Source organism: Neofelis nebulosa, chromosome 4 (assembly GCF_028018385.1).
Source record: "Neofelis nebulosa isolate mNeoNeb1 chromosome 4, mNeoNeb1.pri, whole genome shotgun sequence".
Lineage (NCBI taxonomy): Eukaryota > Metazoa > Chordata > Mammalia > Carnivora > Felidae > Neofelis > Neofelis nebulosa.
This window is the reverse complement of record NC_080785.1, coordinates 147,100,463-147,128,228: the sequence shown is the minus strand read 5'-3', so window position 1 is coordinate 147,128,228 and position 27,766 is coordinate 147,100,463. Positions and strand designations below refer to the sequence as shown.

The window sequence follows — 27,766 nt, the reverse complement described above, 5'->3', positions numbered from 1 at the left end:
GCCGTCTGAATTTAGTTCCAGTTTGTCAAAGCAAATATGGTGAATGCGTGGGGAGAAGCTTATGGTGTAGGTTGTGTTTTGGTGAAGTAGAATGAGCTCTTGTTTTGAGAGGCTTTCCAAGCCCAAGCCCTCATGCCTCTGAAGTCTCACGGATGTACAGAACTCTGGTGTGTTTTTTAGTCTGAACTTCTTTCTTCCGCAGTTCAACCATACTGGGCAAGGCAGCGTCTGCAGCCAGGCCATCATGCTCATCACCGACGGGGCAGTGGACACCTATGACACTATCTTTGCGAAGTACAACTGGCCAGATCGGAAGGTGAGTTGGTGCTGATGCCATGCAGCGTGGTCCATGGAGAATCTGTGTTGTGCTGTAACCCCCAGGTTGTCCAGGGGTAGGTGCCCCATCTGGACTGAATCTCATAAAGATTACTGTTTCTCAGGCTTGTAGTTTTTGGTTGACCAAGCCAAATACTATAGCTTTCCTTGTTTTCAAAATGACACTTTTCTGGAGGAGAGAAGAAACCTGTAAAGACACATTCAGCGTGTTCAGTGAAAAGACTCACTGTGAAGCGTGCTTTGTCCATAGTGGGCAGCACCTTTGTTTTCCGTGGACCCAGAGCTGCTTGGTGAGTCCTGCATCTATAGATGGTTAAGTTGGCCATGGCGGCCACCCAGTCCTCTCTTGTGTGTTTCTGTATTTCTCTAGCTCCTCGTTCACCACCCTCATTACCCTCATTACCCTCATTACCACCCGGAAGCTTCTCTCCATCTCCCAGGGCTGTTCCCCATCCTTGTCAAAGCTTGTACACTGTTCTAATTCCTTCTTTGCTTTCCAAGTTGACGTTTATTTATCTGCTGAACCCGTATGTTAGGGTGTCCATGATGGATGTTAATGTTTTTGGTGTGTCTGAGTGCCAAAACCCAGAGATTCCTCAAGCTGTTAGCCAGTTTGAATTCCTTGGGGAGATCTTTTAAATTCTGGATACTTGTACTCTATCCCATGCCTACAGAATCAAGATTTCTAAGGATGTGGTGTGGTAATCCATGTTTTTAATAAGTTCCTCTAGTGGGCACCAATCAGCAGATTAGCATTTGGTGATCTCTATCTCACCTGAATGGTGGGATTTTCACAGGAAAAAGGCCAGTCAGAGAAGGTGCTATCCCAGGGGTATCACAGAGGCGCTGTCCTGTCCCATGAGCCAGTGGCATTACTCTGACTGTCTCTATAAGTGCGTAAGACCATTCAGACCAAGTCTGTCCTACTTTACCTATTTTGTGTATTTAATTTCCTGGAACCAAACTAACCACACACACTTGGCAAAAAGAAAGAGAAGACAAATGACTGCTGTGTCTTCAGCTATATCCAGAGTGTGTGCCATTGAGGGAGCGTGACATGTCAAGGTGTCATCCCATGTTCCCTTAGTCATTCTTGGCCCCCACATTGCTCTGATAACACTGACATCTCACCTCACTGAGTGTGCGTCTGCATTTTAAAGATACATACGTTTTGAACAACATGGTCCCTAAATGGATGCCAACTGCTTCTCCTGGTGCTCAACCTTAGAAAGAGCCATCACTTCTGAAGCTGGAGGAAACGTTTGCTGTGCTGGGCTTTCTCAGGGGATGTGGGACTGTGATATGGCTTAAGGGATGCCCAGGGATAAATGTGGCTGATTGCAGCTCCCACAATAAGCACTACCTTAGAACCTAGCCCTCGTATAAGATGGCAGTTCACTGTTGGACAAGGAGATTTTAGATGTAGGATTTCAGGTGAGGGTTTTCAGGGACAGGTGGAGGCCACAGGTAATTCCTTGATAGATGTAGTCATGTGAAGGGAAGAACGTGCTGGATACATGTGTACCCCTGGAGCATACAGCACGATGCTGGGCATGTGGCCGGTACCTAATGCACAGTCCTAAGGTGTGGCTGAGTGACCGAGGGGCCCGGCAGGGTGGGAGGCCACAGTGCTAGTAAACATGGGTAGGGCCACAGACATTTTGCAGTCATGTGGAATGTTTGCAGGTGCTGTGACATTTCATAACATGTTGAAGGGTATTTTGACTTATTTGGGACCATCGTACATAAGAAAGTGAGAGGGTCTTTTCATAAGCAGCTTCATTAAGACCAAATGTGTTATCAGACAAGTCTCACATACTGAATTCTCTGAATCTGTCCCATTTGGTGATACTTGATGGATAGCAGTTGCTCAATAATATTGGTATTTGAATATCCTTACTTGTGAGGAGAGGCATAGAATGAGGGCTTCAAAGTCACAGTTCTTCAGACAAAACACAAATGTCAACATATCTTGCCAAAGATACAATACTGACTTTCAACCAGGTGCTTTTTTGGATTAATTGGAACCAGGATTCTGGAAGTTTCAACATTACATAAAGGAGCTTCATTGACTTATAAAGTATTATCAAGCAGAAGCAGATTTGACTTTTGTAACAAGAGAGTCTTCTTTTTAAAAAAAAAATATTTTATTTATTTATTAGAGTGGACATATGAGCACATGCGAGTGGAGGAGAGGCAGAGAGAAAGAGGGAGAGAGAGAATCCCAAGCAGGCTCAGCACTGTTAGCACAGAGCCTGACTCGGGGCTCAGTCTCACAAACTGCGAGATCATGACCTGAGCCCAAATCGAGAGTTAGATGCTTAACCAACTGACCTACTCAGGTACCCCCAGTCTTTTTCTGTGATTAGAAGTTCATAGCAGGGTTCCATCCCTCCTGCTGCATTCTGGAAAGTTTTATGGTGTTCACATATATACACATACACATTCTCTTCTTGACGATTTGTCTGTGAAGTTGAGTGCAATAAGTTTGCATGGATCCCAGTGTGATTTAGCATTGTGTTAAAGTGAGGAGATGTGCAGTGTCTAAGCAGTCCTCTTTCTCTGTTATTCTGAACATGAGATATTTAGCAGAGGACTCTGTCATGCCATAGTGGGCAGTCTTCAAGATCGTAGATACAGGAATTGTGTTCAGGAGAGAGGAAAATGATCTTTTTTTTTTTCAATATATGAAATTTATTGTCAAATTGATTTCCATACAACACCCAGTGCTCATCCCAAAGGTGCCCTCCTCAATACCCATCACCCACCCTCCCCTCCCTCTCACCCCCCATCAACCCTCAGTTTGTTCTCAGTTTTTAAGAGTCTCTTATGCTTTGGCTCTCTCCCACTCTAACCTCTTTTTTTCCCTCCCCCTCCCCCATGGTCCTCTGTTAAGTTTCTCAGGATCCACATAAGAGTGAAACCATATGGTATCTGTCTTTCTTTGTATGACTTATTTCACTTAGCATAACACTCTCTAGTTCCATCCACGTTGCTACAAAGGGCCATATTTCATTCTTTCTCATTGCCACGTAGTACTCCATTGTGTATATAAACCACAATTTCTTTATCCATTCATCAGTTGATGGACATTTAGGCTCTTTCCATAATTTGGCTATTGTTGAGAGTGCTGCTATACATTGGGGTACAAGTGCCCCTATGCATCAGCACTCCTGTATCCCCTGGGTAAATTCCTAGCAGTGCTACTGCTGGGTCATAGGGTAGGTCTATTTTTAATTTTCTGAGGAACCTCCACACTGCTTTCCAGAGCGGCTGCACCAATTTGCATTCCCACCAACAGTGCAAGAGGGTTCCCGTTTCTCCACATCCTCTCCAGCATCTATAGTCTCCTGATTTGTTCATTTTGGCCACTCTGACTGGCATGAGGTGATATCTGAGTGTGGTTTTGGTTTGTATTTCCCTGATGAGGAGCGATGTTGAGCATCTTTTCATGTGCCTGTTGGCCATATGGATGTCTTCTTTAGAAAAGTGTCTATTCATGTTTTCTGCCTGTTTCTTCACTGGATTATTTGTTTTTCGGGTGTGGAGTTTGGTGAGTTCTTTATAGATTTTGGATACTAGCCCTTTGTCTGATATGTCATTTGCAAATATCTTTTCCCATTCTGTTGGTTGCCTTTTAGTTTTGTTGGTTGTTTCCTTTGCTGTGCAGAAGCTTTTTATCTTCATGAGGTCCCAGTAGTTCATTTTTGCTTTTAATTCCTTTGCCTTTGGGGATGTGTCAAGTAAGAAATTGCTACGACTGAGGTCAGAGAGGTTTTTTCCTGCTTTCTCCTGTAGGGTTTTGATGGTTTCCTGTCTCACATTCAGGTCCTTAATCCATTTTGAGTTTATTTTTGTGAGTGGTGTAAGAAAGTGGTCTAGTTTCAACCTTCTGCATGTTGCTGTCCGGTTTTCCCAGCACCATTTGTTAAAGAGACTGTCTTTTTTCCATTGGATGTTCTTTCCTGCTTTGTCAAAGATGAGTTGGCCATACTTTTGTGGGTCTAGTTCTAGGGTTTCTATTCTATTCCATTGGTCTATGTGTCTGTTTTTGTGCCAATACCATGCTGTCGATGATTACAGCTTTGTAGTAGAGGCTAAAGTCTGGGATTGTGATGCCTCCTGCTTTGGTCTTCTTCAAAATTACTTTGGCTATTCGGGGCCTTTTGTGGTTCCATATGAATTTTAGGATTGCTTGTTCTAGCTTCGAGAAGAATGCTGGTGCAATTTTGATTGGGATTGCATTGAATGTGTAGATAGCTTTGGGTAGTATTGACATTTTGACAATATTTATTCTTCCAATACATGAGCACGGAATGTTTTTCCATTTCTTTATATCTTCTTCAATTTCCTTCATAAGCTTTCTATAGTTTTCAGCATACAAATCTTTTACATCTTTGGTTAGATTTATCCCTAGGTATTTTATGCTTCTTGGTGCAAATGTGAATGAGATCAGTTTCTTTGTCTTTCTGTTGCTTCATTGTTAGTGTATAAGAATGCAACTGATTTCTGTACATTGATTTTGTATCCTGCAACTTTGCTAAATTCATGTATCAGTTCTAGCAGACTTTCGGTGGAGTCTGTCAGATTTTCCATGTATAATATCATGTCATCTGCAAAAAGTGAAAGCTTAACTTCATTTTTGCCAATTTTGATGCCTTTGATTTCCTTTTGTTGTCTGATTGCTGATGCTAGAACTTCCAACACTATGTTAAACAACAGCGGTGAGAGTGGACATCCCTCTCGTGTTCCTGATCTCAGGAAAAAAGCTCTCAGTTTTTTTCCCATTGAGGATGATGTTAGCTGTGGGCTTTTCATAAATGGCTTTTATGATGTTTAAGTATATTCCTTCTATCCCGACTTTCTCGAGGGTTTCTATTAAGAAGGTTGCTGAATTTTGTCAAATGCCTTTTCTGCATCGATTGACAGGATCATATGGTTCTTTTCTTTTATTAATGTGATGTATCACGTTGATTGATTTGCGAATGTTGAACCAGCCCTGCATCCCAGGAATGAATCCCACTTGATCATGGTGAATAATTCTTTTTATATGCTGTTGAATTTGATTTGCTAGTATCTTATTGAGAATTTTTGCATCCATATTCATCAGGGATATTGGCCTGTAGTTCTCTTTTTTTACTGGGTCTCTGTCTGGTTTAGGAATCAAAGTAATACTGGCTTCATAGAATGAATCTGGAAGTTTTCCTTCCCTTTCTGTTTTTTGGAATAGCTTGAGAAAGATAGGTATTATCTCTGCTTTAAATATCTGGTAGAACTCCCCTGGGAAGCCATCTGGTCCTGGACTCTTATTTGTTGGGAGATTTTGATAACTGATTCAATTTCTTCACTGGTTATGGGTCTGTTCAAGCTTTCTATTTCCTCCTGATGGAGTTTTGGAAGCATGTGGGTGTTTAGAAATTTGTCCATTTCTTCCAAGTTGTCCAGTTTGTTGGCATATAATTTTTCATAGTATTCCCTGATAATTGCTTGTATCTCTGAGGGATTGGTTGTAATAATTCCATTTTCATTCATGATTTTATCTACTTGGATCATCTCCCTTTTGTTTTTGAGAAGCCTGGCTAGAGGTTTATCAATTTTGTTTATTTTTTCAAAAAACCAACTCTTGATTTCGTTGATCTGCTCTACAGTTTTTTTAGATTCTATATTGTTTATTTCTGCTCTGATCTTTATTATTTCTCTTCTTCTGCTGGGTTTAGGCTGCCTTTGCTGTTCTGCTTCTATTTCCTTTAGGTGTGCTGTTAGATTTTGTATTTGGGATTTTTCTTGTTTCTTGAGATAGGCCTGGATTGCAATGTATTTTCCTCTCAGGACTGCCTTCGCTGCATCCCAAAGCGTTTGGATTGTTGTATTTTCATTTTCGTTTGTTTCCATATATTTTTTAATTTCTTCTCTAATTGCCTGGTTGACCCATTCATTCTTTAGTAGGGTGTTCTTTAACCTCCATGCTTTTGGAGGTTTTCCAGACTTTTTCCTGTGGTTGATTTCAAGCTTCATAGCATTGTGGTCTGAAAGTATGCATGGTATGATCTCAATTCTTGTATACTTATGAAGGGCTATTTTGTGACCCAGTATGTGATCTATCTTGGAGAATGTTCCGTGTGCACTTGAGAAGAAAGTATATTCTGTTGCTTTGGGATGCAGAGTTCTAAATATATCTGTCAAGTCCATCTTATCCAATGTATCATTCAGGGTCCTTGTTTCTTTATTTACCGTGTGTCTAGATGATCTATCCATTTCTGTAAGTGGAGTGTTAAAGTCCCCTGCAATTACCACATTGTTATCAATAAGGTTAATTATGTTTGTGAGTAATTGTTTTATATATTTGGGGGCTCCCCTATTCAGTGCATAGACATTTATAATTGTTAGCTCTTTCTGATGAATAGACCCTGTAATTATTATATAATGCCCTTCTTCATCTCTTGTTACAGCCTTTAATTTAAAGTCTAGTTTGTCTGATATAAGTATGGCTACTCCAGCTTTCTTTTGACTTCCAGTAGCATGATAAATAGTTCTCCATCCCCTCACTTTCAACCTGAAGGTGTCTTCAGGTCTAAAATGAGTCTCTTGTAGACAGCAAACAGATGGGTCTTGTTTTTTTATCCATTCTGATACCCAATGTCTTTTGCTTGGCACATTTAGTCCATTTACATTCAGTGTTATTATAGAAAGATACAGGTTTAGAGTCATTGTGATGTCTTTAGGTTTCATGCTTGTAGCGATGTCTCTGGTACTTTGTCTCACAGGATCCCCCTTGTAGGATCTCTTGTAAGGCTGGTTTAGTGATGACGAATTCCTTCAGTTTTTGTTTGTTTGGAAAGACCTTTATCTCTCCTTCTATTCTAAATGAAAGACTTGCTGGATAAAGGATTCTCGGCTGCATATTTTTTCTCTTCATCACATTGAAGATTTCCTGCCATTCCTTTCTGGTCTGCCAGGTTTCAGTAGAGAGATCCGTCACAAGTCTTATCCATCTCCCTTTATATGTTAGAGCACGTTTATCCCTAGCTGCTTTCAGAATTTTCTCTTTATCCTTGTATTTTGCCAGTTTCACTATGATATGTCGTGCAGAAGATCGATTCAAGTTACGTACGTCTGAAGGGAGTTCTCTGTGCCTGTTGGATTTCAATGCCTTTTTCCTTCCCCAGATCAGGGAAGCTCTCAGCTATTATTTCTTCAAGTACCCCTTCAGCACCTTTCCCTCTCTCTTCCTCCTCTGGAATACCAATTATGCGTATATTATTTCTCTTTAGTGCATCACTTATTTCTCTAATTTTTCCCTCATACTCCTGGATTTTTTTATCTCTCTTTTTCTCAGCTTCCTCTTTTTCCATAATTTTATCTTCTAGTTCACCTATTCTCTCCTCTGCCTCTTCAGTCCGAGCTGTGGTCATCTCCATTTTATTTTGCAGCTCATTAATAGCTCCTCCTGGCTGTTCCTTAGTCCCTTGATCTCTATAGCAATAGATTCTCTGCTATCCTTTATACTGTTTTCAAGCCCAGCGATTAATTTTATGACTATTATTCTAAATTCACTTTCTGTTATATTGTTTAAATCCTTTTTGATCAGTTCATTAGCTGTTGTTATTTCCTGGAGGTTTTTTTGAGGGGAATTCTTCCGTTTCATCATTTTGGATAGTCCCTGGAGTGGTGTGGAACTGCAGGGCACTTCTCCTGTGCTGTCTTGAATAACTTGCGTTGGTGGGCAGGGCCGCAGTCAGACCTGATGTCTGCCCCCAGCCCACCGCTGGGGCCATAGTCAGACTGGTGTGTGCCTTCTCTTCCCCTCTCCTAGGGGCAGGATTCACTGTGGGGTGGCGTGGCCCATCTGGGCTACTTGCACACTGCCAGGCTTGTAGTGTTGGGGATCTGGCGTATTAGCTGGGGTGGATCGGCAAGGTGCACAGGGGCGGGAGGGGCGGGCTCAGCTCGCTTATCCTTAGGTGATCCGCTTCGGGAGGGGCCCCTCTTCTGTGGGCCTCTCGTCTGCACTGGGCTCCGGAGAATCCATTCTGCTAGTCTTCTGGTGGTTTTCTGGGTTATTTAGGCCGGTGTAGGTGGACTCTAAGTGACCAGCTAGACGCGGTGAACCCAGCATCCTCCTACACCATCTTCCGACCCAGTCTAGAGGAAAATGATCTTAAGGCTGGAAGGTGTTTCCCATAAGACAGTGGTTCTCAAACTTGAGCAAACATCAGAATCATCTGAAGGACTTATTCCAACATTCATTGCTTACCTCCTGCCAGGAGTTTCTGATCCAGTAGGGCTGGCTGGGGCCTGGGAATGAGAATTCCTCACACATTGCCAGGTTACATGGATGCTGCACACTTGGGGAGCAGCTACCATGGGAAACAGCCTGAGGAACAGTGTTTGCTTCTGCTGTGGGCTGGGATACTTTTGTTCCCTCTGCTTATTTTATGAGCACCTGCTCCTTTGGGCAAATCCAGTGCACAGGTATGTGTTTCTTGACTCATACTTTGTTTAAAACATTGCCAACTCCTGATCATCATTTAAAAATCTGGAGGGGGTGCTGGGTGGCTCAGTTGGCTAAGCATCCAACTTCAGCTCAGGTCATGATCTCACAGTTTATGAGTTCAAGCCCTGCATTGGGCTCTGTGCTGAATAGCTCAGAGCCTGGAGTCTTTGGGATTCTGTGTCTCCCTCTCTCTCTGTCCCTCCTCTGCTCATGCTCTGTCTCTCTCTCTCTCTCAAAAACAAATAAATAAAAATAAAAATAAAAATAAATTAATCAGTCAATCAACCTGGAGAGAGTTGGGGCGGCTTGTTGGCTCATTTAAGCACCAGACTCTTGATTTCGGCTCAGGTCATGATCCCGCAGTTTGTGAGTTTGAGCCCCATGTCGATAGTGTGGAGCCTGCTTGGGGTTTTCTCTTCCTCTCTCTTTGCCCCTCCTCTACTCATTCTTTCTCTCTCTCAATAAATAAATAAATAAATAAATAAATAAATAAATAAACAAACAAACAAACAAACAAACTTTAAAATGTTTACTCCTTTAGAGAGTATGTAAAATTTTAAAGTTTTAGTTTCTCTCATAAAGGGGTATACTTGGCACTTTGGATCCAACATTCTCATATAGCAGAAAAAAAAAAAAATGGCTGGAGCTGAGAAATGGCTGCCCCCTCAGATGGCCCCCTCAGATGCGTGCTGCTTTTGACTATGACCTCTCCATTCTGTCATCTCCACCCAGCCCACTTCACTCCTGTGTGTTACATGCCCACAGGTGTGGAGTTCTGGATTAACAGGTAGTTGCTGTTTCCCAGCCATGGCTTGTATTCCCCAGCTTCTGGGGCTTTGTTCTTTTGTCTTGGGTTTGCCCCGAGCTTTCCCTCTTCTCTTCTCCTCAGAGGTCATCTTGTCTTTGCTTGAGTCCTAAACTTCAGACTCCCTCAGGATTGTTGTTAGGGAAGTGTAGATTCATGTCCAGCATGATAATTACCTCTAGGCCTATCTTTCATCTTCATTGGTTTGGTGAGTCCTTGGGGACACATTCTGTATCTCCTAACAGTGCCACCACCATGCGCCATGTCCCAGCCCTGATGAGAAGTGTGACATAGAGACCCTAGGGTGGTCTCATGATTCCTGCCTCCAGGTGTTTACCCCCTGTATAATCTCCTCACCTTGAATATGAGTGAGCCTTGTGACTGCATTCGAACCAATAGAATATAAGAAGGTGAGGGAATTTTGTAGATGTAATCAAGGTCTCAAGTCAGTTGGTTTGAGTTAATCAAAAAGGATATCCTGGGTAAGCCTTACTTAACAGAAAATCTTTAAAGAGTGGCTGGATACTTCCTGAAGGCAGAGACTCTTCATGGCAGTTTGATAAAGTAAGCAGCTTTTGGAGAAGCCCATTGGCAAGGAGCTGAGGACACCCTCTAGGACCTGAGAACATCTTCCAACCAACAGCCGGCAAAAAACCGTGCCCTCAGTCTTATGGCCACAAGCAAATAATTCCTGCTAACAGTTTGAATGAGCTTTGAGCCAGATTCTTCCCCAGGTGAGCCTCCAGATGAAAACACTGCCCAATCAGTACCTTAATTGCAGCCTTGTAAAACCATGAACGGAAGACCCAGATAAGCTGTGCTTAGCTGACCCAAAGAAACTGTGGGGTTGCAAATGTGGAGTTAAGCAACCAAGTTTGCAGTAATATGTTACGTAGCAATAGAGAATTAACAGAAGAGGTGAGGAGAAGGGGAAAAGGAAAGGAAATAATTTATCATAGCAATACTGTAAAATATCCCCAAACCTAATGGCTTAAAATAACAATTTATTATTTCTTGCAATTCTGTGGGTTAACCGGATGGTGATTCTGCTCTCCATGGTGTCAGGTAGAGTCACTACTGAAGCTGCATGAAGCTGGGAGCTTGGCGGGGCTGTCTCGGTTCTTCTCCAGAAGGCTTCTCTCTCCATGTGGGGCTAGTCCTCCAGGGCCACACTGTGAGGCCACTCCCCTCAGTGCAGTAGCCTGGACTTGACTACAATATGGCAGTTGGGTTCCCAGAAGGGGAAAGCAGAAGGAAGTGGGGAGCAGTCTAGGAGGGCACTTGTGGGTGTCATTTTTTAAAAAAATTTTAAACATTTATTTATTATTGAGAGACAGAGAGACACAGAGTGTGAGCAGGGGAGGGGTAGAGAGAGGGGGAGACACAGAATCTGAAGTAGGTTCCAGGCTCTATCAGCACAGAGCCCAACGTGGGGCTTGAACTCACAAACTGCGAGATCATGACTTGAGCCGAAGCCGGTCACTTAACCAACTGAGCCACCCAGGCACCGCAATGGGTGTCATTTTTTAAAACTACTGCCTAACCAGGGCCTTGCTCAAGGCAACTGCTTAATAAAACATTTTAGAATGAGTTGGAAGAAGGAATGTGTTATTGGTGATTTAACTATGAGTCTGAAGACAGCATCATGATTGTCCATGCAATGTGTCCCTTGCCAGCATTTTATTTCTGAGAGCGGAAATGAGGAGCTATTTATTCATTTATTGAGTGCCATTTACTTTTGCCTAATATCCATTGGTTAGCAGCTTAACAGCACCTCTTACATACTTGGAATAAAATATGAACTCTTCAACGTGGAAGGGACTCATTGCAGGACCTGCTCAAGAAATAAAGCTGCCTACATTTAAATTAGAAAAATGGTCATACTTGCCACCTATATAGTTCCAAGTGAACCAAAAAAAAAAAAAAAAGGTCATCGAATGATTTATCATTACCTTCCCTGATGCATAAGACAGAGTGAATGGGTAAGAAAATGGCAGGTAACTGATTTAAAGAATCTAATCTTATCAGAAGACCTGTCGAGCCCTTTAAGAGTATAGTATGTTTGCCAACCCCTGATCTAAGGAAATTATTAAGTGTGTTGTTCAGTCATTGAGATGCCTCTGGAAATCCATGCATTGGCTAACCAACAGAAGATGGTCGTGGTGGCTTTCCCCTTCCTTTCCACTGCTTTTTTCCACTTGGATAACTGCACTAATCAATGGCAGAGGGGTGGAAACCTTGATTGCAAATACCGCTCTCTGTGCTGTGGGGTGTCTCCTCTGCTCGGAGCCATGCTTTCTACTTTTCTGTCCTGAATAGTTTCTGGTTTTCCCCTTTTATGTCAGTGCTGCACCAGGGCTGGAGTATAGGACGCAATGATGGGCCCATTCAGAAGGGGGCTGAGCTGCAGGCACGCAGCCTGGGGCTGGACCCAGTGCCCAGCATGTGGGATCTCCATACATGTCAGACTTAACCTCCCCTTGAACCCTGTTTTGCTGGTGACAGGGGCACATGGCAGTGTCACAGCTTTCATGTCACTCGAGTAACAATGGCAACACCCTGGAGAGAATCACATTCCCTCTTTGCTGAGACCCAGCAAACCAGAGACTCCCCGAATCCAAATAAAATGGGATCCTTGGAATCCCTGTCAAAATCAACCTGCTTAGAGGCTAATCGCTCTATTTGCTTGGTGTTATACCCCCGTAGGGATGTTTGGCTGCAGCTGCCACATAACAGACCACGTTTCAACTCGCTTCTTCTGTAGGTGAAGTGGTCGTGCACGGAAGGCCTGGGGGTGCACGGAGAACCAGTGACCCTTCTGTGCCTGTTAGACATCCCTGCACGACCTGTTCTTCACTTGGGTCTGTGATGAGAAGCACAGGCAGCATTAGGATGCTCCATCTGCTTCCCTGGGCCTGAATCGCCCTCAATAAGAGTGTGCCCTCAGCTGGTTTCCTGTGCCGAAATGTGTAAACAAAGCTAATGAGAGCGAATTCTCACCGAATGCGAAGCATCAGACACCATTCTAAATGCTGGACATGTATTTAATTCACACAGAAACCCAAGAGGCGAGTACTGTTGTATCCCATTTATACAAAGGAGGAAGCTGAGGCTGCCCAATGATTCAGGGTTCCATGACTAGCATTTGGTGGAGTGTCAACCCAGCATCGAGCGCTGAGGCTGTACCCTGAACCAGGATGCAGACATTTTGAGGGGAAAAGCAAAACAAAGTAGCCATAGGTCCCAGGAGTAGCTGTCCATACCACACACATTGTCACCCAGAAAATAAGTTCATTTCCTTGGCCTTCCCACCCCCAAGTATAGGGGGTGTGGTCTGCAGAATGTTAGAGATTTAGGGATCACAGAACCACCCATTGAGGTTACAGGCAGAGGAGAAGCGGATGGCAAATGTGTGGCCTCAGGACGAAGCTGTCTGGGTGAAACTAAATGATTTTCCTCTTTATAAAGAATTTCAAAGGTGAACGCTATTTCAGTTATGTGTGCTATGTGTTCTATTATCGGTTACGTCCAGAACAAAAGTGAGGACAGTGGCACTGAGGCCCTTAGAGAGACGACCAGGGCTCAGGGTCCGTGGAGGATCCTCGGTGGCCTGGTGGGATGGCATGGAGGGGTGGGGCAAACATGGCGCCTGGTTTGGAGTCCAAGGGAAGCTCTTGATCACAGAACAGTTTGGGGGTCTGGCTTTGGAACTCTTTTGGAAACACTGTTAGAAGTCACTGTCCTTTTTTTTTTTTTTTTAATTAATTAATTATTTATTTATTTATTAATATATGAAATTTACTGTCAAATTGGTTTCCATACAACACCCAGTGCTCATCCCAAAAGGTGCCCTCCTCCATACCCATCACCCACCCTGCCCTCCCTCCCACCCCCCATCAACCCTCAGTTTGTTCTCAGTTTTTAAGAGTCTCTTATGCTTTGGCTCTCTCCCACTCTAACCTCTTTTTTTTTTTTTTTCCTTCCCCTCCCCCATGGGTTTCTGTTACGTTTCTCAGGATCCACATAAGAGTGAAACCATATGGTATCTGTCTTTCTCTGCATGGCTTATTTCACTTAGCATCACACTCTCCAGTTCCATCCACGTTGCTACAAAAGGCCATATTTCATTTTTTCTCATTGCCACGTAGTATTCCATTGTGTATATAAACCACAATTTCTTTATCCATTCATCAGTTGATGGACATTTAGGCTCTTTCCATAATTTGGCTATTGTTGAGAGTGCTGCTATAAACATTGGGGTACAAGTGCCCCTATGCATCAGTACTCCTGTATCCCTTGGATAAATTCCTAGCAGAGAAGTCACTGTCCTTTGATTTGGGGTCACAAAGATCCCCAAGAAGGAGATCTCTTGGGGCTTTTGCCCCAGGCCTCCCTCCCTTGGCATAATTTGGAAGCTGAAGCCTCAACCCAGCCATATCCTAGTGGCCTCGAGGAGATGCTGGAAGGCTTAGCTCTGTCTTAGTGGCTCTGAGGGGGTTTTGGAAAGCTCCAGCACCCCTCTCTCCTCATCTTTCCACGGGACATGTGCCACTCTGGGAAGCAGAGTTTCTGAGCTGAGTCAGGCCTTATCCTTTTAAGAACCCAGCCCTTAAATAGTCTCAAGCAACTTGGAAGGAATTTTTTGTTCTTTCTTTTTTTTTCCTAAACTACATTGTTTCCATTTCTGACTTTCCAGTGATTTTACAAAACTCTTTCTTTGTCTTCTTTTGAGCTGGTCAGGAGGAGAAGGGGTTTACCCAAAACATAGCAACTGGGGAAGGAGTTTGGGCCATACTGCTCGTAGAGGAGGTCTCAAGGTGCTCCTCCTGTCCCCACCCCACCTACACTCCAGCTCTGTCCCTCATGCCACAGAACCAGATTACTGTGGGGGCTTAAGGGTGGCAAGGGCAGTAAAGGGAAAGGAGTAGCCATGTGGTGGGGGTGGGGTGGAGATTCATTCATTCAACAGATGTGTACCGAGAGCCCCCCATGTCCCAGGCCATTGTACCAGAGCCCAGGAGCAAGGGGCTGACGTGACAGCTCCAGGCAGATCCTAGAGAGCAGATAACAGATCACAGATAACAAACAAGTAAAAAGACCAGTTGTTAGAATCCATGATGCATTTTCTGAAGGAGACAAACAATAGCCTGCAACAGAGAATGGGGTGACCAAGGGAGGTCTCCCTACAGAGAGCACCTGTGAGTAAAAGGAGCTGGGCAGGGAAGGGTGGAGGGAACAGTATTTCCAATGCCCTGCAAAGGAAAAGCTGGGCGTGCATGAGGAACTGGATAAAGAGCAGGTGGCTGAAGCCTGGTGGGCATGGGGGCAGTGCCATGGGGGAGGCAGGCGGGACAGGCAGGTGTTAGCGCCTCCAGGCTTCGATGGGCACAGTACAGAGTTTTGATTGTGATCCAAGGGTAGTGGGGAGCCACGGAAGGCTCTTGAACAGGGACAGACGTGAGCTGTTTTCCAAAGTGCTGACTACCATACGGGGAACTGGTGCACGAGGCACGGACCTGGCTAGGTATGCAGTTTTGGGATTGACAGCTCATCATAACTGATGTCATTGTGGGGGAGAGGCAGTAGGTAATAGGCAGATAGTAGACCTTTTTTTTTAACTTCTTTTGAATGTTCCAAAATTCCCCTGTGTCCCTCAGCTGTTCTATTTCAAGGCTCAGTTGGGGGGGTTACATTTCTCTGTCTCCTCCCTTCCTCCCTCCATCTCTCACTCCTTCCCTGTCTGAAGTCGCATTTTGGTCTGAAAGTTTTGGGTCAGTGTGTGTCATTGCTGTATTTTTTCAAGGGTGATAAATCCTAAAGCTGTCTTAGGAAAATAGCAGGAACATTCATTTCTCGTGGGCAGTCAACGGTGTGACAGGAAAAGGCATTTTCAGTCTCTGCGGGAAGAGCTCACGCGGGCCCTCCTTGCCGCTGAAGGAAGGGTTGAAATGGTTCGCTGTCTCCCAGTTTATTTTTAATTACTTCTGCTGGTATTAGACATCGTGTGACTCCAGCAAGAAGAACATGACGAGACAAGTTGGGAACGAGGCCCACTGACGCATGCCTGGTGCCAGCCATTGAAAAATCACTTCATGTCAGGGACTCAGCCTCATGGGCACCGTCCCTGCAGCTACGAGTGCTGTTCCTCTTCCTGGGCTTGGCACTGGGGTCTTGGCCTCCACCCAGACACCGCTGTCTTCACAAGGCAGGTAGGGGACAGTGTGCATTCCTTCCTGTCCCTCCCCCCCATCCCCACCCATCCTCACGCAAGGCCCAGAGTCAAATGCTTTTCTGCTCGTTTCATTCTTATCTCTGCCCTATGGGTGGATACTCCTAGTGCCACTCATATCTTATGTGTGAGGGAGCTCAGGCTCAGAGAGATTAAGTCACTTGCTCAGAGTGCACAGCTATGAACCTGGGAGTCTCTGATCCTGACTCATGTCAGACTATCTCCACACCCGTGTGTCCAAACGGAGGGGTTGGCAGTTGGAAGCACTTGCAAAAAAAAAAAGTTTCCTGGGTCCCACTATCTGTAGGGGCAGCCCTAGAATTGACATTTTGATAGGCAGCTCACAGACCACACTTGATGAGTTAGGAGGGTCTTAGGACCCCTCTGTGGCTCAACGGGTGAAGACTGTCCACACCGGAGCATAGTGAGAAGTGCCACTCAACACGGTTGTGTTCCCAGTGGACCAGGCAGGGTCCAGCCAGGGACAGAAGCCTGCCAGTCATTTTAACAGAGAGAACTTCATGTTAAGAATTGTTGACCAGAAAGGGCAAAAAGAGAAGTGTAGGATGTCATGGAAGTAGCAATGTCAGGCAACAGATGCTACCCCACAGCTGGTGGTGGCAAGCAGGAGAGGGGAAGGGAAGAGGAGAGGTTTTTAGGTAAGACTTAGAAGTCGAGAGGAGAGGACCTGGGGGGCTCGCACAGAGACCCCTGGGAAGGGCACACTGGTTGGGGGGGGGGTAAGGGTTTTGAGGAGCGGGTGCTGGGGTCTCTGACGTGAATGGACCTGATTTGGTGAGTGTTAGGAAAACTGTAAACTAGCTTTGTTCACTGCTACTGGAATGAGCTGTCCCTGCCCAGGGCAAGGAGCCTTGCTGGAGCCATGGCGCTGGGAACCAGAAGCCAACAGGAACCAAACAGGAGGGAACAAGTCCCACATCCTTCCTGCATCCTTACAGCCTCCCCCTGCTGGCCCTTCTGGCAGAGCCTGGCCAGAAACAGCTGGCAAAGCAGAAACGTGGTTTGCGGAGCCCCAGCCCCAGCCCCAGCCCCAGCCTCAGCCTCACTAAGCCCGGCGGATTTGGTGCTGAGGCACACCCAGCAATAACTGGAAACTTGCTGAATGAGTTCAGTATTGTTTGCAGCCTAATGACACATCAAATTCTTATTTCCTGGGTTTGATTCCTCTTGCTCTATTGAGTAGGGCTCTTGGGGAGTGGGCAAGCATAGGGAAGCCGTGCTACCTGATGGAAAGAGGATGGCGTCTGGGTGCCGGCAGATCTGTCCCTCTCATCTGTATATCGGGGTTAATTATGCACACCTTGCTGTGTTGTTCAGAACGAAACGAGATGATGTGCCAGCAAGATCAGGGCTGGGCACAGAGTAGGCGGGGGACATGATGCTATATCCTCATCCTTGTCGCCGTGACTGACAACTACTCGTACGGTGAAAATCCTCTGCTGTAGTTAAAATGTAGTTGTACTGGGTGAATTCAAGACGGTGTAGCAATAGGTTTTCACATGTGGAAAATAGAAAGTACTTTTTTATCCCTGAATATGGATTAATCTTATGTAGTGTCTTGGTTGACTTATAAGAAGATTAAAGTATTCAGATGCATTAAAAAAAATGTTTTTAAGCCTTTCCTTTTACCTGTTTCATGAATAAACATATACACAGAAGTAAACTTCTGGCACGCAGCAAAATACACTGAGATTTATTTGGTCATTCACAATCATTAATGAACTAGTCTTTGTTAATAGCTAATGTTCCTCAATTCAGATGAGCAGCCTGTCTGTATTGGCAAAACGTAAAAAGGAGATTTGAAAAGTAGTGTTGCTTTTGTATTAGTTCTCTCTTTTCTAGAGTGGTGGTTAAGGCTTTACTGTTTCTGAGTGGGGCGACTTTGGGCAAGTGACTGAATCTCATGCTTAGCATCCTCATCTAGGAAAGGGGAGGGGGTGGTGCAGAAATCACGCTGCCCGGGCAGGGTTGTCCAGCAGGCGGGAGGTGCTTGGCTAATGCCAGTGATGGAGAAGAGACTGGGGTCTGCAGGAGTCTGGGCCAGGCTCTGCAGGTGTGTCCTCGGAACAAACGTCCTCAGGCAGCCGGCCTTGCTGTGAGGGAGGAGGATCCGAACCTGGCACGGCAGGTTCCGGAATACGTGTGGCTGGTGGAGTGGGTTTGGAAGTGCTTAGTTCTCTTAAGCAGCCTTGTATCTGCTTCCCGACCTCATTGGCCAAAACACTCCCCCATGGACTGTTTGGTGGGAAACCTCACAACAACCTGCTTGTGGGAGTCCTTGGATTGCGAGCTGATCTGTCTGAGTCCACAGAGGGGTCCTCTGGCAGAGGCTCTGTGCCTCTGCTAGCGGGATCTGCCGGGTGGCCGTCTGGGAGAGCCTTGCTCACACCGAGCCCATCTTGTATGTTCGCCATCTCACCAGTGTTGCCCACTTTCCTGGGTTTCCTTCCTAGGATGGGCTGGGGCAGGGGTGTTTTGCAGGACTGAGAGGAGGGCAGAGCAGCCCTCCTCCCACTATCTAGAAAGGTGCCCTGGTGTGCTGGGGGTCAGGAGCCTGCAGGTCTAGAAGCCAGCTGTGCTTTTGCAGCTCCTGTTGCTCTGATACCTGCACTTAAATTTTGATCAAATCACATTTCATCCCAAGCTTCAGATAGATTGGCTTCATAGAAGGCACTCCACCGCCTGTTCTCTACACAGCAGCCAGAACTTCAAAAACGGAGGCTGGTTTTGCCAAAAATCAGGGCAAAATTTACCCCCCAAACCTGACTGGCTCCCCAGGCTGTGCTGAGTTTCAGCTGATGTCCCAAGAGAGAGACCAGTGCCCATTCATCTCAGCCTCCTCTCGACTGCTGTCCCCTCATGCCCTCTGCACAATCCACTGCTCTCAGTGGCTCTGGGCACACGGTCACTTTAGGACATCAGCACTTGCTGCCCTCTCTGCCCAGGACACTTTGCCCTTTGATTTCCAGTTGGCTCCCTCCTCACTTTCTTCATGTCCTTGTCCAGACACCACCTTTTCAATGAGACCTACCCTGACTCTCTGATCTAATGTTATCCCCAGCCCTGACCACCGGTAATCTTGGTTGGTTATTGATTTCCTTTTAATGGCAGCACTTTGGGTCCATAGCATATCATATAAATATCCCAAGGAGGCAAATTGTGCCTGGTGCCCCATCCATTAGAAACATGACTATACGAGAACAGGGTGCTGTGTCTGTTTTGTCCCTCTGTGTGCCGCAAGTGGCCAGACCAGTGCCCAGCACACACTTGTGCTCAGGAAGCCTTTCCAGAAGGAGGGAGCCGGTGCTGGAGCAGCACTTGGCTGAGCGCTTTGCAAGTATCATCTCCTTTGATCCTGGCAGCACCTTTACGGTGTAGATGCTTATAGTATGTCCCTTTCATTGGTGACAAAACTGACTCAGAGAAGGTTAAGCAACTCTGCTCCAAAGCCCTACCTTTAGCCTGCTTGCCAGCAACCCCCTTCTGGTCTGAGGCCCTGGGGTGGACCGAGAGAGCACGGGAGCCACCTGAGGACTTCCAGCTGAGCTTCTCTGGGAAGGCAGAGGGTGCCCAGGGACCTGTTGAAAGGCTTCCAGGTAAGGGAATTTCCAGCACCTCAAACGTTTTGGTGGCACTAAATGCAGTGCTAATTGACAATTGGTGTCATTATTTCTGCAATAAGTATCTTTCCAGTAGACACAAGATTGGCTCCTGTTTCCTTCCCCATCCCTTAGTACTAGACATGGTGCTGGATGCGTAGTAGGTACTCAGTAACCATTTGTGGAGGGGAGGGAAGAACAAGAAGAGTTAGGTCAAGATGAGGTTTCTGGGGGGCACCTGGGTGGCTCTGTTGGTTCAGCATCTGACTTCGGCTCAGGGCATGATCTCGCGGTTCCTGGGTTCGAGTCCCACGTCAGGCTCTGTGCTGACAGTTTGGAGCCTGAAGCCTGCTTCAGATTCTTGTCTCCTCTGCCTCTGTTCCTCCCCCACTCACACTCTGTCTTGTTCTTTCTCAAAATAAGTAAACAAAACAAAAAATACAAGGTTTCTGCATCCCCCTTGTGAATCCTCAACTGCTTTGAGTTTTAAATGCCATGTGCACAGAGGTCTGACTCAACCTTCAAACTCGATCCCAACAGCCCAACAGGAAGGGTCCCCAACTCCAGCCTGACTCTGAGCCCTGCACCCCTTGGTAGCTCATACTTGTTTTCATTTTGCTGGGTCTTTATCATAGAGAAGCCCTTTGCTTTTCAGCTAACTTTGTTGGTAGAGAAATCACCCTTATTCCTCATAAATGAAATTCCTTTTTCCAGTAGATTTTGGGAAATCCACTATCTTCCATAGGGTGATCTCTTCAATCAACTGGGGACAAAACTTGAGGCTCCCAATGCCATATGGTTTTGGCCATCGACCTGGTATCTCCCTGGCTACCCTTGGCTTAATCCTGTCCATAAAAAAACACTAAGGGAGGAGATTTATAGGGCTTACTGAATATGTTCCATCACTGTGGCCTGCACTGTGGGCCCTGCTCTCAGCTCCGAGCCACCCAAAGGGCCCATCCCCCTCCCTCTCCACATCATAGCAAAGTTTACTTTTGTCCATTGTTCACTGTTTCATAATCTCATCGTAGATTCTGTGCTATACCCTTCACTCCTTTGGGATTCCTACCTAGATTAAAACAGCTGATGGTGCTGACCGGTGGGGCCTCTTCGGGGGAGGCTGGTCTGAGCTGCATGCTAACTGCCTGGTGGGAAGACTGCTGCCTTGCACACTTTATTATAAAGCAAGAGGCCCATGTAGAGATCATGCTGGAATAACCAAATGAAGGTGAGGTGTAGAGGGAGGATTAGCCAACTAGCCATGCAGCCTCCAGGGCCACATCACGCCCTGGAACAGATTTCCACAGTGCCCTCTGATTTGGAGAGGGTTAACCTACCTGGGGGCAAGAGTCTGGCACCTTTTGGGTCAGAAGCCTGAATTTTTGGCACTCCCTGATCCTTGGTTCCATGAATCTGATCCTTAGAATGCATAGAAACTTTAAGGCTTTTAATATTTGGATCATTTTAATTTTGCTCTCACCTGATTTGTGTCTGTGCCTCAGTGGGCCAGAGGCAAAAATGATGGTTTCAGAATTTTTAAGAAGCATGTTCCAGTTCAGAGTCCAAACGAAAGGATCTCTGTGTGAGCCAAAGAGATACTTACTGAAATGTGTTTTCTCTCTGTAGAATAATTATCTCAACCCTCCTAAAAATATGGATCCTTTCTCTTCCTCTGGACTTCAGAAATTGCCTATTATGAGCTCTTCTCCACTTGATCTTAGCCAAAAGGCCGAGAAGCGATATGAGCTCTTCTCATTAAAAACAATTACAGTCCCCCTTTAAGAGACAGTATCCAGTGAGAGTTCTCTAAAGCTAGGGATGGAGAGTGGGCCCCCCAACATCAGGGGGAAGGGGTGAAACCCTCCAAGCTTCTGATTTATAAAATGGCCTTGCTAATAGGAGCTTCTTTCCAGTTTTCTTGCAAAAACCATGAGAAAGGGCACCTAGCAGGTGCTTCCGGTCCACAGATCCAGCGAGGGAAGTGGGACAAAACTCTTGATGAAAAGGAACAAAGTAAATGAGCCAGGAGCCTTGAAGAGACCTAGATGGAACTTGAGATATTGAGAATGCAAAAACACTTAGGAGGAGTCCTTTAGACCTTTCTGGAAGAATCCCTCTCTACTGTTGCTATGGCCAGTTTTCATTGACTGAATTCTACACTTTGCAGCTGTGACTGACCACCGGCTATTAGGTTACCTCTATGACCTTGCCTAGTTAATTGAGAGCAGGTTGGGGGGGTGGGAGAGCGCTCTGCAGGCCTCAGTGTCCATGAGCTCGAGTCAGGTTGGCTTGCATTTAGGGACAGTGCAGGAGCCATGTTGTCCTTAGCTCCATCTGGGCCTGAGGGGCAAGTGTGAACTAAGGGTCCACCCCTCACGTCACCGGGCCTCATGGATTATCTGTGCGGTGACTTGGTCTTTAGGGCCCACAGACTTTGATCAACCTGTGGCAGAAGGTTTGTGTGAAACCCTTCCTGGCTTTCTTTTTCTTTTTTTTTTTTTTAAAAACACAAATGGGATCTGGAATTGATCCCAGATAATACATCTGCCTCTTAATTTCACTTCAGAGGGGCAGGATAACAAGAAAGGCGATGAAGACAAGTAAATGCATTTATGATTTATGCCCCTGTGATAAATCAATGGATGATTTCTCCCCAAAATGTGGTCACTGCCCTGCTAACTCATACCAGCTGACACATCTGTGAGGTGCACAAGGGAATGGGGGCTGAGCCCTCTCCACACCATGTGCACGCCAGGCCTGGAACCCGCACCCCACGGGTGGGATTTGGACATATGAGCGAGCTGGCTATACACAGTTAGGAAGATGGCTGCTTCATCGCCACCTTTTTCTCCCCCTCTAGTCTGTATTTTCCTTCCTTGCGTCCTGCTGGTGCAGTTACATGCAGCCTGTTCTTGGTTCATCTCCAGCATTCCTGCGCTTGCCTTCATGTGTGGGGAGTTAGATTTTTCCATTCCCTAAAGGTGATTCGATCAGGCCAGTTCCCACCAGAGTCCCCAAAGCAAGCAGGGAGAGTGGAAAATCACATTAACTCTTTCATTAACTCCAGCTGTTTTGCGCCGAGTCTGAGATGGCAAAGGGATTTCTTCTGGAGGGCCGGCTCCTGGCCTGGGGAGGGGCTCACCAGAGTGCTCACTTGGGAAGGGGTGGAGGTGGGGGTGGGGGCTGGCGTCTGGCTGGGCGGAGACAGGGCTATGGCCAGGAAGCAGTATCCCTGTGCACGAGAAGGCCAGCAGTGGCCCTGGTGCCACATGTCTGCCATCCCTCTCCTCATGGTCTCTCCACATCCTGAAGGCCCAGCTGCCTTGCCTTTCTGAACCTGGGAAGTTAAATGTACATGTTCCAAAAAATTGTCATTAGAAATTTTCAAAAATCTCTTGAACCATTTCTTTGGCGGCTTGCTTACTTCCCCAACGTTGTTTTTTTTTTTTTTTTTTTTTTCCAAGCATCATCTGAAGTTAATTTATCCAGGAGTAACTTGGGCTTTGGGGGAAAAAAAAGTCACCTTCTTTTTATGTTACCTGTAAATGAAACTGCCTAGTTTTGCCTCTCATTTTCTTCTTGTTGAAAAATGTCTTAGTTACTCCGTTTTTGCCTTTTATTACACAAACTTGAGAAACGCTCAGGAATGCAGTTTAAAGGGATGCAACATTATTTCCTTCACCTTTATTTCCTGGAGGGGAAAAAAAAAGTGTCAAAGCCATTTCCTGGGCCTAGACTGGGAGGCGAGACCCCCGGAGATGGGCAGAGGTGGAGTAGGAGGGTCCAGAGACTGGTCCTTTCTCCCCGAGGCCAGCGAGATGGCTGGCGTTCCTCATCACAGTGGACAGCTGGAGACGGAGACGCTGGCTATGGGGTAGGGCATCAGGCTTCAGTTGGACCCCTGAAGCTGGGGGCCGGATCGCCCTGCTCCATACAGGCTAAGTATAGAAAGGAAAAACGAGCCAGCTAGTAAGGGTTGTTCATTTGATGTCTCTGCTGATACTTCACATTACCATTTTCCCAGCCAGAAATAATATACCTGCAGCTGTGTTTCTGTAGGACAACGGGGACATCTAATAATATATCGGGCTGATCTAAGCTGCCTTTTCTCCAGCGATGACCCAAGGGGAAGATACATACTCTACCTTTATGTTATCCGATGGTACTCATCAGAAACCATTGCTGTGGAAACACCTTGCCCTGTTTGGTCCCCTTCTAATAGGAAATCATAAATTAAAACAGATTTTGATAGATTCTGCTTAATGCCAAAATGAAATCCTCACATATTTTGTTGGATATTACATAATTAGTTGACTTCTCAAAGGAGTTCTAATTATGCCTATGGAATCAGCTCATGATAATGAAATACATTCATCTCTCTGGCAAGCTGTCTGTTGCTTAGCACTGAGCTCCGAGTCAGTCCTCTGGGGTTCGCCTTCTAGCTCCGGGAGCAAAGCTTTATTTACAGCCACAGAACTTGGAAATGAAATACAAAGTTATTTTATTATGTACTTCTTTTTTATTCCTTCTAAGAACATCAGTTTTTCTTAGCTTTCTGTACTGTGTGAATGGCCATGTGTAAAGTAGCTGTACTAATCCCCAAACATAAAGATCTCCCCCACCATCCCCAAATGCATCACTGAGTCTCCTAATACCAGAAAAACTGCCAGAGATAGGAAGAGAATAATGACAAGGCCAAAGGGAATGAGTTCTTTGACTCTGAATTGCATTATCTGTAACATAAGTACTTGGGAAAAGAGTTAAATAGATGGGTGGATGGGTGGGTGGTTAAGTGAGTGGATGGTGAGATGAGAGGGCAGATGTGTATTTGAACAGATGGATGAATATTTAATCAGGAAGGGATATAGAGGGAACAGAGCTAATGCACAAAACTCTACCTTTGCATATATTATCCTGCACTTGACTGTCGGAGAAAATTATGAAGAAAAAGAGGGACTTTTTTTTCTAATAATTTCTTATTTGTAAAAGGGAAGCTCAAAATTCTTTTAATTGCTCAATAGATAGCTTTGAAAGGTAACGGCAAAGATGCAGGGAAAGTTGACTCGGGAGGAAAATTAGAAGAAATGTCTCTGAGACAAACCAGCTAAGAGAAAGTATTATGTTCCAATAGCATAAAATAGAAGATAAAAATGTATTCTCTATAAATAAGTCACTCGTAACCAAAATTAGAACAAAGCTCTGCTTAAATTTCACTGAAAAGTAGACTGTTCCAAATCACATTAGTGAATGAAACCCAAGCCAAGAAGGAGCCATTCAGAGTGACATTTATGGAGTGTTTCTGCCACGATTTTTACATTTAATAATGAAGATGCCCTGTCCAACCCTATGTTGGCACAGGCAAAGAGAAGATGCAGGGATGTCTACTGGTTTTCCTCTCCCAATTTAAGCAGTCATGGATCTCTTCTGATGGGCGCAGACACCAAAGGCGTTTTTGCTGTTTGTTATGAAGTCACCTCCTTTCCAGATGCCCCTTGAAATACATGTAGAAAGAAAAGCCCTGGGAAGATAGTAAACCAAGTTTTCCTAAGACAGAAGATGTCTTGTTTTATGACACGTGATGCAGGGAGACTGGGGACTACCTGTGAGGGCAGCCTAGGCTTGCATTATCCCCAGCACACTAGGAAATACTTTGCCCCATCAAACACCTTCCGTCTGGCCTAACACCCGGGGTGGAAGAATCCTTACAAGAACCCGCCCGTGTGGTTGGTGGTTGAACTCCAGTGGAGCACCTGTGAACACTTCTTTGGCTGTAGGGTTGGATTCTCCTCCCATCAAAAAAGCCATTTGTGAACTCTGTTGACCAAAGGGTTTGTTATGTCATGTCTTTAGCAGAAGCAACTCAGTCCGGCTTAAATTCCCAAAGATCAGGTTCCCTCATGTTACTCATCTCCGTTCTGGCAGGCACCGTGTAATTGCTGTGTGAACATTGTTTTAAAAACCCCTGAGCTGGGTCCGTTCATGAGACGCTCACATGATAGGACCTTTCCTTGAACTATTCTTTCCAATAGAATGTTGGAATCCCTGAACCTCACGTAATAGAGTGAAAGACATGAATTGGTCTTGAAGACTAAGTTATGACATCTGCAGGGCAGTTTTGCTTTGTGCTAATTGGATATACATTCAGTAAGCATGATCAATCATCATAACTAAGGCAGAGGTTGAAAGGAAGCAATAGTAGTAAAGTCAGATGGCATTTGTAGTAGATGCGTGTGCTTGTGATGATTACATGAACATGTTTCCATTTTATTTCTGTTCCTTCAGAGACAGCAAGCTCACTTTCGCTCAAGCCAGGGTGTTGAACCCTGATAATGGACACGCTGCCGGTGTACTTTCTTATGAGTTACAAGAACAGAAACAGTCTAGCTTTCTTGAAAAATTGTGATAAATATTTGGACCATATATTAAGAGTCAAATTAGGCATTTTAATTTTGACTTTTGGAATCAATTGAGATGGCAAAAACAAGTAGATTTGGCATGAAGAAAGAATTTCTTATTCAAAAATGCAAAAGGCTATGATTTATTATAACTATCTTATTACGTTGTGTTTAAGGATAACTTCTAGTTTTTAATTTTTTTATTTTGTTTTTTTTTGTTTATTTTAATTTTATTTTGTTTTTAAGAGAGAGAGAGTGAGACAGAGTATGAGTGGGGGAGGGGCAGAGAAAGAGGGAGACACAGAACCCAAAGCAGGCTCCAGGTTCTAAGCTGTCAGCACAGAGCCCGATGCGGGGATCTCACAGACCGTGAGATCATGACCTGAGCTGAAGTCGGACGCAGGGTCCAGGCTCTGAGCTGTCAGCACAGAGCCCGACGTGGGGCTCAAACCCACAAGCCATGAGACCATGACCTGAGCCGAAGTCGGACACTTAACTGACTGAGCCACACAGACGCCCCAAGGATAACTCTGTTTTAAGAACAGATGTCAGTAGGCCTCCAAAAAGCAAATCTTCTGAGTGTGGGAGAGAATGCTTTACCTATTAGTAATAAATTAGGTCTAACAAAAAAAATAGTGTATCAATCAAACGTACGGTGCCTGGAATCCCTACTCTTTTTCCATGCTGAGTCAGTCATTAGTATGTGTCTGGGAGGCAGAAGACCCTAGCCTTTGTTCTTCCTTCTCATAATAATGGGAGTGTGAACAGCCTGGCCGAGGCCAGGACCAGGATCTGCCAACGGGTGCTACTGCGACAACCGGCCCATCACTCTGGGGACGGAAAATGATGAAGTTAATGTGTGGGCAGGGCGCCACCATTGTTCAGGGAGGCGTCCTTGGCCTTTTGCTGTGTTCAATAACAGTGACAAAATCTCGGTCGCTGTTGACACAGGCTTATTCCTCAGGTGTAGAAATGCACTCTGAGCTTACTCTTGGCATTCGCTCTACAACGAAGGGAGCTCTTCATCTTTTAAATTAAAACCAAAATCATTCTGTTCCTTCTGGGGTTATGAAAGTAAATATCTTTGCCAAGCCTGCCCAGATTGTTCCAGTGGTGAGTCGGTTTGTTACTCCATTCCCTGGGTATAGGGAACAGGACCCTGGAAGAGGACCCATACCAATGACAGAGAACCACTCGACAGTGTGCTGGCAATCAATGTTCCTTAGAGACCACACTCCTCATGTGGCCTGTAAGGCCCTGCAGAGGTCTGGCATCTAGTCGGCCTCAGGCTTCACCTCAAACCCAGGCCTTTTCCTGCACCAGGGCACCACGTTCTCCCCCAGAGGGCATTTGCATTTGCTGCTCCGGTCCCCTTGCCATGCTCCTGTTTGTTGCTCAATAACACACACAACTTTCAAATGTCAACTCAGACCTGCCTCTCCTGTCTCCTGTGTCCCAGCCTGGGCCGTATTCTGTTGTCCTGCTTTCACATGGGAAGTATTCCCTTCCCTCTGAGCGTTAGTGTCTACTTCCGTCCTCCCAGTGGTTTTGTCTCACCGGTTAGCTCCTTCATTAAACTGTATTGTCTCCACGGGAGTCAGGGCCACCCTCCTGGGCGTGCTACTGCATGGTTGCTCCGGGCTCCACATTCAGAAGGACCCTTTGCTTGTCTCGATGCTCTGCGGTTGCTCTCCTGAAATCCTTCATACTTTTTGAACAAGGGCCCCCACAGTTTCATTTTGCAAGAGGCCCCGCAAATCGTGTCCCGGGTTGGGGCCATGTGTGTTTCTGTCAGATCTCCAGCACGTGGTGTACGTTTAGGAAGCATTTTGAAAATGACTGTTTCGGTGACATGGGTTGCTCTCGTTTCATCAGTGCACAAGGTAT

General features: G+C 45.5%; 1 protein-coding gene across 5 annotated transcripts in view; it reads left to right on the top strand.

The window, feature by feature from the left end:
• Positions 1–27,766, top strand: part of CACNA2D3 (calcium voltage-gated channel auxiliary subunit alpha2delta 3) — an 860,192-nt gene that overhangs the window by 466,179 nt on the left and 366,247 nt on the right. For all 5 annotated transcript variants that reach the window (XM_058726526.1, XM_058726525.1, XM_058726524.1 and 2 more), the window contains one exon: positions 203–316. In XM_058726526.1, coding sequence (XP_058582509.1) covers positions 203–316 — 114 coding nt within the window. The remainder of the gene's footprint in view (positions 1–202; positions 317–27,766) is intronic.